Source organism: Gadus chalcogrammus, chromosome 19 (genome assembly GCF_026213295.1).
Source record: "Gadus chalcogrammus isolate NIFS_2021 chromosome 19, NIFS_Gcha_1.0, whole genome shotgun sequence".
Classification (NCBI taxonomy): domain Eukaryota; kingdom Metazoa; phylum Chordata; class Actinopteri; order Gadiformes; family Gadidae; genus Gadus; species Gadus chalcogrammus.
The window spans coordinates 1228821-1243077 of NC_079430.1; the positions used below are offsets into that span (position 1 = coordinate 1228821).

At 45.8% G+C, this 14257-nt stretch overlaps 1 protein-coding gene across 1 annotated transcript; it reads left to right on the plus strand.

Annotated features, from left to right (window-relative positions):
- The first annotated feature begins 257 nt into the window (after positions 1-257).
- Positions 258-7950, plus strand: LOC130372663 (thymic stromal cotransporter homolog). Its single transcript, XM_056578790.1, is given in 6 exon segments — positions 258-1117; positions 1729-1893; positions 2239-2410; positions 2686-2769; positions 2952-3108; positions 6060-7950. Coding segments are annotated over 6 exon segments (1308 nt in total). The 5' UTR covers positions 258-445; the 3' UTR covers positions 6118-7950.
- Positions 7951-14257: the final 6307 nt, after the last annotated feature.

The following is a 14257-nucleotide window of genomic DNA, read 5'->3' on the forward strand; positions in this document are numbered from 1 at the left end:
CTACCTTATATTATGAATATTTTTCTCATTAAACACAAAAGTGCTACTGCGTGGTTTGTTTGAATGACATGTCTCTTATATACAGGCCTAATGCTTCATGAAAGGTGAAAAACCTGTTCTCAGAAGGATAGAATGGGGAATAGAGAGAGAGAGAGAGAGAGAGAGAGAGAGAGAGAGAGAGAGAGAGAGAGAGAGAGAGAGAGAGAGAGAGAGAGAGAGAGAGAGAGAGAGAGAGAGAGAGAGAGAGAGAGAGAGAGGGAGGGAGGAACAGAGGAACAGGAAGGTGCTTGTAAACGTCAGCGCGCACACCACTAAGCTACTACTTTTACAACCGGCCAGAAGTGTGTGTTTGTGTTACTTTACCAACACTTTGTCACCACTATGTCTTTTTCAACCTGCCAGAAGTGTGTATTCGTGTTACTTTAACAACACTTTGTCCGCCGCTATGGGCACACACACCACCCTGTGGGCGGTGTGCCGTAAGGTTGAGACGCTGGTCGTGCTGCAGCAGCTGGGCGGCGCGCTGTTCGACACGGCGCTGCAGGTGGTTGTTAAGGAGCGCTCCAACAGCACGGACGGCGGGGTTAACTCCACCTCCACCGTGGACGACCGCCAGAGAGCCATGTCCGACTTCTTCATGACCTATAACCTCCTCGGCAAACTCACCCCCATTGTGCCGGCGATCATCTTGGCGAAGTTAAGCGACCGCGGCTGGAGGAAAGCGCCGATCATCGCCCCGCTTCTGGGCTACATGGCGTCCCGGCTGGTGCTGCTGCTGGTCGTGGTCCTCGGCTGGCCCATCCAGGTCATGTGGGTGGGGGTGTCGCTGCACGGGTTCAGTGGCGGGTTCAGCGCAATCTGGGCCGGGGTGATGACCGTGGTGTCGCTGGGCTCAACGGAGCAGCGGCGCTCCGGGGTGATGATGAGGGTGGAGCTGCTGTACGGGCTGGCCGGACTGCTGGGCAGCCTGGTGTCCGGACACCTGTTCCAGCTGTACAGCTCCTCCCTGGGCCAGGGCACGGTGCTGGTGGGAGTCAGCCTGCTGCTGTACGGCCTCTGTCTGCTGCACGCCGTCAGTCTGCTGCAGGTGAGGAGGGGGTCATGGGGTTGCGGCTAGGTTCGGTGGAGTAACTTTAGAAAGCGTCACAGAGCTTTAATGTTTATTGCATAGAAATGCTTTCCTGTTTTGCTTTACAGCAATCGGCAACGTTCTAAATGTTTATGATGCAAAGATTAAACATACAAATGTTTCGATGACATTTGAAATGCTTTTTGTGAAATTCATTGTTTCAAAAGTGATCCCATTTGACTATCCTCTCATTCATTCATTCATTCATTCATTCATTCAAGTTCAATTCGCCATTATACCCCCACTGAAGCCTTTGAGCTGCTGATGTGGATATTAAACGTGTTGCCTCATTTTGAATTGTAATTTAACTTGCTGCTGTCAGTGTCGTCATACAGCCGTACTAGGAGGCCTTCTATAGACAGTAGTGAGTGGTGGGCGTTTGGATTTTACAGGTGTGTGTGTGTGTGTGTGTGTGTGTGTGTGTGTGTGTGTGTGTGTGTGTGTGTGTGTGTGTGTGTGTGTGTGTGTGTGTGTGTGTGTGTGTGTGTGTGTGTGTGTGTGCCCAGGTGTCCGTAGATGGCAGCGGACAGGAACAAACCACCCCCCTCATCCGTAAGAACCGCAAGGAGGAGGAGGATAAGGGGGAGGATAAGGGGGAGGAGGAGGGGGAGGAGGCGGCGGCGGGGGGCGAGGCCCGCAGCAACAGGATAAACATCGGCCTGCTGTTCGTGGGGGGCGTGCTGTACGACGTGGCGGTCGCGGGCGCCATGGAGATCCTGGTCAGCTTCCAGATGAAGGAACCACTAAACTGGAACGCCAAGCAGGTACATAGCATCACAAACAGCATGTCGTCATTACACCATGATAACATGTCTCTCAGTAATTCACCAAGCCTGAGACCTACTCATACTAAGTATAAATCCCTCAGAGTGAACTAAGAGTGACATCCCCTTATGTCGATTCTCCTGCATGAGTTTAGAAGCGGGCAGTACGGTGATTGGTTGTTGAGTGCAGGCGGTCTCGGTGAAACTCATCCGCAACATCCCCGCAACATAGGCTAGTAAATAAAGTCCTATCAAATAGTTATGGACAGTGCAGTTAGCAGAATACACACATCGTGACAAGTTCCTGCACAACCCTCTCTCTGGTTTCTCTCTCTCTGAGCCTAGGTGGGATATGGGAATGCATCAGGCTTCCTGATTTTCCTCACCAGCTTCCTGGGCGTGATGGTGATGTCTCGCTTCATGATTGACAGCAGCCTCATCATCGTGGGCATGCTTTCCTTCGCCTCGGGGATCTACTTCATGGCCTTCGTCACGAAGACATACCAGTTCTACCTAGGTAACACACACACACACACGCACACAAAGGTTATACTGTGGTAACACACACACCGTTTTTTAATATATATTAATATACAACCAAGGTTTTGACATTTACATGTTGTCATTTAGCAGATGCTTTTTGTCAAAAATGTTTGATTTAGAAATTGCTATGTGATGTCAATATTTCTGTTTCATGCCAATAAAATATTCTCAGTTGAATTGATTTTAATCAAATTGGTTTGGAAGAGAGAGAGGTTTAATCCCTGTATTCTCTATGTCACTCGCCTACAGCACGCTCTCTCATGCTGTTCGCTCTGATCCCCATGCCCACCATCCGCTCCATGCTCTCCCAGCAGGTCACAGGCTCCTCCTACGGTAGGCAGCAGGATAAATAATCTAACAGCTAACATAAAGAGGTGTTTTGGCTGAAACCTAGTTTTACCTCTCTTACGCTCTCTCTCTCTCTCTTTCTATATATATGGCTTATCACTATTTTTCTATGATTTCTCCCGCTCTACTTCTCATTGTCTACCTTTGTCCGTCTCTCTCTCCTGCAGGCATCGTCCTCACAAGTTTCCAGCTCTCCTTCAAGGTTGCCAGTTTGGTGTACACCCCCACGTACACCAAGATATACCAGCACACGCTGGACTGGCTTCCAGGTTTTGTCTTCCTCCTATCCAGTTCCATCAGCGTGCTGGCAACCATCCCCATCAGGTTTGTAGAATCCACACCCATTCTCATCACCAAACTGCCCAGACCTAACCTGGTCCTACCAGACTCTCGTACTTAATTTCATTTATACAGAGAGTCTGGACCTACTCAATTGACAAACGTTAACTCACTTGAAGGCGGGTGTATGTTGAAGTTTAAAACTTTTGGATCTGCCCAGTGCCACTCTCGCTAACGTTTGGCCGGGAATCACGTTGCGCGCAGGCTGTAAACAAACCAATCACCGTGTGTGACGATGTCCGTCAACGAGAGCTGACTTTAACGTCATTGATCTCAGCCCCTCCCTCTGTTTGCTGATTAGACGCAGAAAATTTAGACAGAGAAAACCCACTAGCATACTGCAGACCCAGACCTAGTACTGAAGGGAAATTCTAATTGATTGGAAGTACTTAGGCGGGCGGAGCCAGGCTAGCCCAGACCCCTGAATATGTAAAAAATACACTCTAACAAAATAATATTAACTCTACAGTAGCAAGTAAAGGTAAATGTTAGCTAGCGCACTACACAATACCAAGTTTGAGTCAAGGATACCTTGCATACTTTAAGGTACAAAGTATATGTTAAGGGGTGCTAAACGGGTTATACAACAACAGTAATTATTAAATCTGGTTTGTGAATTCAAAAATGACCTCTAATTCCTTCCTGGTGAGTCGCACACACACCTCAATAATGTTGACATTTTGTTGAAATATAACCCAATCAGATATCTTAAACATGTATTTATTACATATAGTATATGTAGTAACATATAGTATTTGTCATAACATATTCTAACTACAGTGGTGGCCTGTGCATTTCACACCTCGCCATTATGACTCCACGGCTATAGAAACCATCAATATTACACAGAAATGCAGTATAACAAGGCGTTGCTTCACAGACAGGTATCTCGAGTAGCAAGAAAGAATGCCATTCCTAAAGCAAGAAACCCAATTAGGACAATTCAACAAGTCTATTTTCACTGTAGCCACAGCTGCCATAGATACATCATCTCTAGCAGAAACCTAACCTAATTAAATGACAAAAAGATTAAATAAAACGCATTACTCACCAAAACGACTGATTTTTTGTACGCAAAGTCCATCCTCCTTTCTTTCCTCAAGAAGAGTTTGATTACTCTGTTGTACAGTTCGGTCAGTGCGTTTCAGTTCCAACCATAAGTCCCTTTCTATCGCCATGGAGGCTCATGCTGAAAGTCGAGTATGTCCAGTCGTGTTTCTGGCGAATTATTCGCTTTATTTTAGTTTGTGCCGGTAGATATAGATGCTTTGCTGGCTCTGACTATTACCTCTCTGACCATCCAATCGAAGGACGTGAAAAAGCCGACGTCTCTGGATGCCTGCTAGATGGCCTCAGTGTTGCCAACTCGAAACCTGATGGTTAAAGCAACAGCGTCATTGCCACTTACTTTTTGACTAGACGCCAGCACTATCGATTCTGAAGGCGTAAAGGGCAGATTTCTTTGACCCTGGCAACACATGATGGCTGAAATATGATTGGTTAAAAGCTCTAACATAAATATACACTAGTGGAAGCAGCGCGACCAAGAGAAAAGCTATGAAATGAAGAGAATAGACTATTGGAAATAATTTAATACATATTCAAGGAAAAAAATATATTAAAACATAAGTCAGTTATTCTGACAGCCCACCAATGACTTACTATATGTAGTACAGTGGCTCCCAACCGACCACATTACATTTATTGAGCCGATGCTTTTGTCCAAAGGGACTTACAGTAAGTGCATTGAACAATGATTATATATACAAAAAAAGTACATAAAATATATCATAAAATAAGCAAAGCAACTGCTTTTGAGGGCTACATTATAGAAACAAGAGAAACTGATTATTTATTTATTTGATAACATTATTTCATTCACCAAGATCGGTCTTGATCTTTCAGCCTGTGACGGAAGATTAGCGTTAGATGTCCTGAGGTCAGCGGGGAGCTCGTTCCTCCGTCAGGGAGTCAGGACTAGTAGGGTTTCAGCTGTCCTGAGTTCAGTGGGGAGCTCGTTCCTCCATAGCAAGCCGGATGGCAGTCCTGGAGTGTAGTGGACAGGCTAGAGGATGCGGTTAGCTTGGTTTTTCACTTTCTGCATAATATGGCACATTGTTTAACATACTTGCATTGTTTTTTCTTGGCATTTGAAAGTAATCTTGATTCTATGGTAGTATACAGTAATTAATTAAGTTTGGGCAGTGTGGGGTTCAACTGAAAAACTGTTAATATTCTTGGTTAGAGTTCAAAATTCAAAATTGTGAACTATGAACTAGATCATTTTAAACAGTGTGAACTGAACTCTCGGCTAGCTCATGTGAAGTGTGAACGTGCACAACCCTGCGGCTAGTGGACTGGCAGTTGTGCAGCGAGGGATTTATTGTGTGTTGAGCAGAAGGGAAGTGACATGGAGGAAGTGAGCGTGTATTTGGTCTACAGTACAGGAATTCAGGAAGCATACTCATATAAAATGACCCTCTTCTTGTCTCTCTCATGTTACTCTCTTTGGATCTCTGTTCCACTGAGGGTTACTGGCTCTCATTCTGTGTCACAGTATATCAAAATACAAGACGGACACCTTCCGATCATTACCTGTTGTCTTAGTTGAACATACCAAAGACTGTAACACCCTGTATCCAATGGGGTTATCCTTAACTCGGTTAAGAATGAGATTTCTTAACCCTACAGCCTATGTGCAAGTAACCCTAGCTAGCACATACCTGGGCCACAACACAATGTGACTGTGCCTGACAAAGGGAAGTATCCTCATAACAATGTGTGAATCCAGTACACAAAAGCACAGCAGGAATCTATATTAGATTCTAGCCTGCTAACAACATATTATCTATCTCTAATTATATTGAGATAAACCCACACACACAGACACACCCACACACACACTAATGCTGACGTTTTGTTACTGTGTTCTTTAGCATTATGGGCTGCAGGCTGCCGCTGAAGCCGGCCTATCGGAGGATTGAAGCAAGCTGACATCGTTGGCAGGAGTGTACGCTCATTGGCTGAAACTACGAATGGACAGGGACACATTGGGAACACTGGTGTGTAATTGGCTGCTGAAGGTGTAGCCGTTGAAGAAGCCATCCCCATTGGATATGACGTATGACATGTCATGGTGTCAACTTTTCATTGTGTTCCTTGACGCAATATTTAAATTTCAAGCAAAGTGTACACGTTTGCTTCTTAGTGCAATTTTACTGAATATAAATATTCTTATGGTTTTACTAATTGAGTCCATCGTTATAAATATTTGTTATAAAATTGAGTCATTATTGTCCAGTATTATTGTGTATTTAATATATTGTTGTTAATATAATATATAACTATTAGATTAGTCTCTATATTATTCTAAACATTAAAACAAACAAGACTTAATTGTATATTTAAAATAATGTGTCAAAGATGCAAGGAGTTTCTTTTTTTTTACTGGTTCCTATACTTGTTCATACGGAAAAAAACATTTTAAGCTTATTAAATGCATTTTTCTTTACTTATATTAACATCATCATTGGCGCTACGAAATATGCTCAGCAAAAGGAGATGAGGTTGCAATTAAAGTGGCGTGGGATGACTTCTTCTATGAATAAATGATGTAAAATGCCACAATCCTGATTAACTAGTGTTACAGTTAGGATATGATTTTGTTACCTTTTTTTAATCTTCAAATCGTGTGGGACATAAGTGGAACAAGATACAGGGAAGATTGTGGAATATTGTTTACTTTTGGAGACAAAACACAATGTGGCTATGTTGAAGATAAGTGGCTTTTCAGCCTCAGGATAGAGTCTCATCTAACCAAGCATCAGACCTGGAACATGGAGCCGTTTGAGAGATACAAGGAGTTGCAAAGTAAAAAAAGAAGCAGAGCAAGGGTTAAAAACCTTCAATTTCAAGGATGAGAAAGTACAGATGATCATGAAACTGTCCTGGAAAATTATTGGTAATTCATACGTCTGCATGTTTCCACCAGTGCTGCCAGAAACCTGGAGAGTTAGCTAAAGAATATATCTGGAGCTTGCATGAGCTAGGCGAGAATTTCAAACCTGAGAGAACATTTTAGCGATATAGGAGTCATCGAGATGCATGAAAAAAAGTCAGAAAAGTCATAGTTTAAGGCAGAGTTCATGCTTGATAACGCAATAGAAATGGTTCAACAGTCAGAGCAGGTGAAAGGACAGGTTAATTGTCAGGCAAGGGGCTGTCGGGGGGGAAATGTGCAGCACACAACACAGGAGAACCCAAACATGGCAAACCATTCAGAGAATGCAAAAAGGCTGCAGATGAGGGAAAATACATTCGAAGGGACACTGCAAAGCAACAAATGCTGAAGGCAATACCTGCTGGAATATAGGAATGCCTCTGCAGTTTGCCGGGCCATGTGGTGAGAGAAGTGAGGTTAATTTCTAAGGAGCGTTCACACGCCTAATGAATAGCAACAGGGATTTCTAAATAGACATGGGCAGATACAAGCGTTATGTTAATCAACATCTTTTCAATGCTAAGGCGCCCTCAACTGATGAAGACACGACCCATAATGGACAGACCGAGGGGAGGCGGTCTATGTGGGCCTGTCCCCAGCATTGACCGTAAGAAAGGGCTCAACGTTGCAGTGGCAATGAGCCTGGTAAACAGGGTTGAGGAAGTCTACATGCTTCAAGAGTGGATGAAAAAGTATAAACAAGGTATCACAAAGAACGTTATCGATGGCTGATGATAATCCCTGTATTCGTCGGTTAAGACCAAGCCAACTTGAAAGGAAGGCTCAAACAGCTCTTAGAGCAGGGAGAGCTGCAGCCTCTTTTTTATCCCACCTGGTCAAAAAAGGGTCTCTGAGGAGGGTCTATTACCTGCGCAATCAGAAAAGGAGGAAGGACGCATGGCCGCTCCCAAGGATTGAGGAGTCCCTGGATGCCCTCAGTTGTGCTCGGTGGTCCTCAGTTGTGCTCGCTGATCCTAACTGTTGCTCAGTGGTCCTGATCGGTGGTCCTCAGTGGTCGTGCTCGGTGGTCCTCAGTGTTGCTCAGAGGTCAAGCTCGGTGGTCCTCAGTTGTGCTCGCTGATCCTAACTGTTGCTCAGTGATCCTGATCGGTGGTCCTCAGTGTTGCTCAGTGGTCGTGCTCGGTGGTCCTCAGTGTTGCTCAGAGGTCAAGCTCGGTGGTCCTCAGTGTTACTCAGTGGTTGTGCTCGGTGGTCCTCAGTGTTGCTCAGTGGTCGTGCTCGATGGTCCTTACTATTGCCCGGTGGTCCTCAACCCTTGACCTGTCCAGTGGCTTCAATCAGGAAATGGGGCATGAGGATCAACAAAGAACTGCTTTCTGCACACCCTTTTGGTTATACAAGTTCACTCGAATGCATCAAAACCCTGATAAAACATGATAGTAACAGGAATTTCATAACATATGTTTGTTAGGCTTTCAGTAGAAAAGGATCCAATTGCAGACAGAAGGCTTGGTTTCAAAAACTTTCTGAGTTTATTTCCAGCAAGGCACAGGTAACATACTGGCACGATCTGACAGAGACTGATGGGCACACTGAGCTTAAATACCCACAAACAAATCAACACACATTAGCAACAGGTGTGTTCAAATCAAGACAGGAGTAGCAGGGTGGAGCCCAAAGTACATGGCAATCCAAAACAAACAGAAAAGCATATGACACCTGTTACGACCGGCCTAGGGGAACCGGACATAACACATGGTGCTCCCCTCTTTTCCCACTCCCAAGGACGACCAGGCACACAGGGCTGCAGTCCAGCATAAGTTGATTTATTCAATTGATGGAGCCTCGGGGTGAGCATAGCCAAAACAACAAACAAAACAATCTAACCCCAAAACTAACTTCCCTAACCGACAAACCAAAGAAAGCAAAGTTCACAGGATTCTCACTGACTCCCTATGTGATAAACAATAGAAAACAACGATAAACCAAACAAGCTACTCACCCCTACGATTACCTGGACTGCTTAAGTTTTAACATAACATAACAAAACACAATACAATACAATATAATGCCACATGGTAAGCCTGGTGCAGTTGGGAGCAGGGTCAAGAGAAGGAGGATGATTGTCTCCAGCGGCGGCCATTTATAGCAGCTCCTCCAGCCCCAGCACCAATCAACAGCCAGCACCTGGAGAAACACCAATGGTGGTAGCACCACCCTCAGGCCGGGAGGAGCAGCACCTGGAGAGGGAGAGAGCCTAAGGGTGCTAACACCACCCTCAGGCCGGGAGGATCCACAGCACAGACGACATCCATACAACGCTGCAAAATACACATACGACCCTGGGTCGTAACACACCACTAACTGACCTACAAAATGTAAATAAAAGCACATGTTGCCGAAAAAACAGGAACTTAAATATCAGGATCCCTTACAATCCCCCCCCCCCCCCCCTCCTACGAACGCCTCCTGGCGTCTTAACTGGGGGAACTGGATGTTTTTAATGAGCGAACGGTCAAAATTGTCACGAGCTGGAACCCAGCACCTTTCTTCTGGACCGTAACCCTCCCAGTCCACTAGGAACTGGAGGCCACGGCCCAGACGACTGACCTCTAAGAGCTGGTGAACAGTGAAGGTCTCTGAGCCATCAATGACTCGCGGTGGAGGAGGGGGCGGGGCAGAGCTGGCTACAGACAGAGGGCTTAACCCTGGAGACATGAAAGTGGATGGATGCGGCGGAGGTTGGGGGTTTTAGCCAGACAGCAGTGTGGCCAATAATTCTCTCAATGGGGTAAGGACCAATGAAGCGGGGTGCAAGTTTCCGAGACTCCACCCTGAGTGGAATGTTCCGGGTCGACAACCAGACACGCTGTCCCACACAATAGGGAGGAGCCTTAGAGCGATGGCGGTCTGCCTGACTCTTCATCTGGACCGAGGCATGCTGCAGAGCCGTCCGCGTCCTTCTCCATGTCTGCCGGCATCGGCGGAAGGCCCGGGCTGTAGGCACGCTGACCTCTACCTCCTGAGCAGGGAATAGGGGGGGCTGGTAGCCGAGACAGCATTCAAAAGGGGAGAGGCCTGAGGAGGCAGATTGGAGGGAATTAATTGAATACTCAACCCAAGGTAGCTGGAAGCTCCAGGAGAACGGGTCTCTCATATGGAAGCATATATGTAGCAAAATTCAAATGGCAATGCAATTTGCAATTTGCAATTCAAAAAGTAATTACGTTATGCAATTGACAATGCATTATGCAATTTCATAATGTAATTTGTAAATACGTTATTCAAAGTGTATTTTAAAATGCAAAGTGACAATGCAATCCTCAATTAAATTTGCAAAAGTTCTAACAATACAAATAGAATAACATTTTGTCAAATTCTTTGAGTTCCTTTATACAAATTGAAAAGCTATAGCGTCCCCGTGATTGCAATCTACTTCGCCACGCTCCGTGTGTTGCGATATTCAAATGACATTTCAATCCGCAAAACGGAATCCAAAACGGAATCCAAAGAGGGAATCCAAAGAGGAATCCAAAGAGGAATCCAAAAAGTCAATATGCAAAGTGGCAAACGTATCAGCCACCAGCGGGAACTACGTCACTTTCTATTGTGTCAGACTGTTTTATGTGTGGGGGGAGGGAGTTCCAGAGCCTGGGTGCTGAACAGCTGAATGACCGGGCACCCATTCGTAATGAGTCGTGATGTGGGGATACATAGTAGTCCAGCAGAGGTTGAGCGGAGGGAGCGGGAGGGAGTGTATTCTTGGAGGAGGTCCCAGAGGTAACTGGGGGCTAGGTTGTGGAGAGCTTTGTAGGTGAGGAGTGGGTGGAGACGGTGGGTCTCCCGACCCTATGTTTCGCACCCAGTGCCTGTAGCACTTTGGAAATCTTTGTGTTTACCACACTGGCGTCAAAACGTACCCGTGAGGATAAGTCGTCTATCCTATCTCCCAGAACACGGAACACTCTATCTACTGCATCTGTGTCTTCAACACGATTGTTCTCCACATCATCGGCCAAACTTCGGAGCGTATCAATAATCACCATTGGTGACCATGGACCTGACACATACGAACTAGAAGTGAAAAAGGAAATTACGAGCAAGTGACGTAGTTCCCGCCCAGACGCTGATTGGCTGATACGTTTGCCACTTTGCATATTGACTTTTTGGATTCCTCTTTGGATTCCTCTTTGGATTCCCTCTTTGGATTCCGTTTTGGATTCCGTTTTGCGGATTGAAATGTCATTTGAATATCGCAACACACGGAGCGTGGCGAAGTAGATTGCAATCACGGGGACGCTATAGCTTTTCAATTTGTATAAAGGAACTCAAAGAATTTGACAAAATGTTATTCTATTTGTATTGTTAGAACTTTTGCAAATTTAATTGAGGATTGCATTGTCACTTTGCATTTTAAAATACACTTTGAATAACGTATTTACAAATTACATTATAAAATTGCATAATGCATTGTCAAATGCATAATGGAATTCCAAATTGCATTGCCATTTGAATTTTGCTACATATATGCTTCCATACTCTCAGCTCTGCCATGCAACGCAAAGTAGTCTCAAGTTGTTGATTTGCCCGCTCCGTCTGGCCATTGCTTTCAGGTTGGTACTCTGAGGACAAACTGACAGAAGCACCAATGAGAGTGCAGAAGGCTTTCCAGAAGAGAGACTTGAACTGTGGGCTCCTGTCGGAAACTACATCCACAGGCAATCCATGTTACTTGAACACATGTAAATTGACTAAGTTTGCAGTCTCCTTGGCAGAAGGGATCTTGGGTAGTGGAACAAGATGTACTGATCAACAACTGTGAGAATAGTGGTGTTACCATCAGAATGTGGAAGACCTGTAACGAAGTCCAGAGCAATGTGGGACCAGGATCTCTTGGGTATGGGTAGGGGCTACAACAGGCCGGACGGGGGCTGTGTGGAGTTCTTACTCCGTGCACTGACAGAACAGGCAGAGACAAGGGCATGAACATCACCGCCAATGGTAGGCCACCATTATCTTCGGCGGATGAAGGCTTGGGTGTGCCTAGCTCCAGAATGGCAGGAGAGCCGGGTTGAATCACCCCACTGCAAGACCTGGGAACAGAGGGACACAGGGACAAACAGGCGGTTGACAGGGCATTGACTGGGTGCAGCATTGTCCGGTTGGGCGGAGCGCACCAGAGACTCTATGGGCCCTATTTTAACGGTCTGAAACGCAAGTGGGAAGCGCAAAGAGCAAGTAGCTTTGTGGGCGGTTCTACGGCGCTATCGCTATTTTACAGGCGGATAAATGACACTTGCGTCGCGGCGCAAGTGTCAAAAGGGTTGGTCTGAAGCAGCCTAGTTACCCGTAGGTGTGGTTTGGGCGTAACGTCCAACAAACCAATGAGAGTGCCAGATCCCATCCCCTTTAAGAGCCATGAGCGCATTTGAATCGGACGAGTTGATATTTTGACAGGGCGTCTGCAGTCTCCGATGAGACAGATGCACATGAATTTCAAACTGCAAATGGCTCAGTTTATTGCCAAATAATATGGCCTAATTCACACATGGAATAAGGGGTTCCATGTGTGTATAATGGGAATAAGGGGAGTCCTCAAATACATTTCGGCAAAGAAAACGTATATGATATAACATATGATATGCGGTAACTGTGGTTCTATTTAATGATATACGCAATACATTATAAACATTGTTTCTTATCAGTATTGTATGCTATCCTAATATGCATGCGTCCCCGCGGTAATAGACATTGCCATTGATTGTATTATGCGTTACGTGTTTAGTTTGCGTGTGTTTAAACAGAGCACACACGCGCGCCCGCATTCATTCATTCTTTTTAACACTCACTCGCGGTAAAACAATGTTTTTCACGATCAAATACTCATCAATCCTAAAAGTTATGGGCATGTAGGCCTACACGATGTCTCTGTCAAGAAAATATGTGTTTGCTGTACGGTGTTTGCAGATGCATTGATTTAAAAGTACAACTTATTACCGCTGCATCAGCTGTTCTTTCCCAAATAATTTACCAAGAATGTGCGGCTAGGTAGATGGGAGAAGCAAAGTGTATTCGCGAGGTGCACAAGCAATCCGTATGCATCGCATGCGCATGTATGCATGCGCCCTTAAAATAGCATCTGAACAACGCGCCACTGACTTTAAACCAGGTATTTCCTGGTCAGTAGCGCAATGGTATTCAGAAACGGCAAAATACCGTTTGCGCCAGAACACGCCTCCTCCTTCCGCCGAACCGCCCCTTGGGGCGCATGATCAATCCCTAATTTACCGGCGAGTGGCGGTGGTGGGAAAAGAACGCTCTGCGCCAGTTGTAAACTAGCAACGACACATGCGCCAGTGACTAAGTCACTTGCGCCGGATGAAAGATAGGGCCCTATGTCCCACTGGACTGCCCCAACAATGCAGTTGGCAGGAAGGATATTCCTCAGTTCATCTGGGCTACTTTAAGCAGGGAAGATGCGGGAGAGGGCATCTGGTTTGCCATTCTTTGATCCGGGACGGAAGAAGTGAAGTTGAATCTGGAAAATAAAAAGGCCCCAGTGGGCTTTTTATGATCAGTCCAAACCAGGAATGGAACATACGGCCAGCAATTCTCGATTGACAACATCATAGTTGTGCCCGGATGGAGTGAGTCGATGGGAGAAGAAAGCACAAGGGTGTACCATCTCATCCTTGGCTGAACGCTGGGATAGAATGGCTCCAACACCCACATCTGATGCGTCCACTTCCACGATGAACTGGCAGTTGGGGTCAGGCTAGGCTGTCCCAGGATGGGAACTGAGGTAAACCGGAAATCCTGGAAAGCTCTCCGTAGAAGCTGACCAGACAAACTGAACTGATGTCGAGGTAAGGGCAGTGAGAGGGGCAGCCAGCGCGCTGTAGTTTCTTATAAATCACTAATAGAAATTGGTAAATCCCAGAAAGCGTTGCAGCTCACGGCGGGTTGTCGGTTGGGACCAGTCAATGACTGCTTTCACCTTCCGTTTATCCATCTCAATGGCCCCAGCAGAGATAACATACCCAAGGAAGGGAACAGAGCTGCGGTTGAACTCACACTTTTCTGCCTTGACATAGAGTTTATTCTCGAGGAGGCGCTGGAGAACATGGCGGACATGGTGAACATGGTCAGTAGGGGAGCGAGAAAAAAAATCAA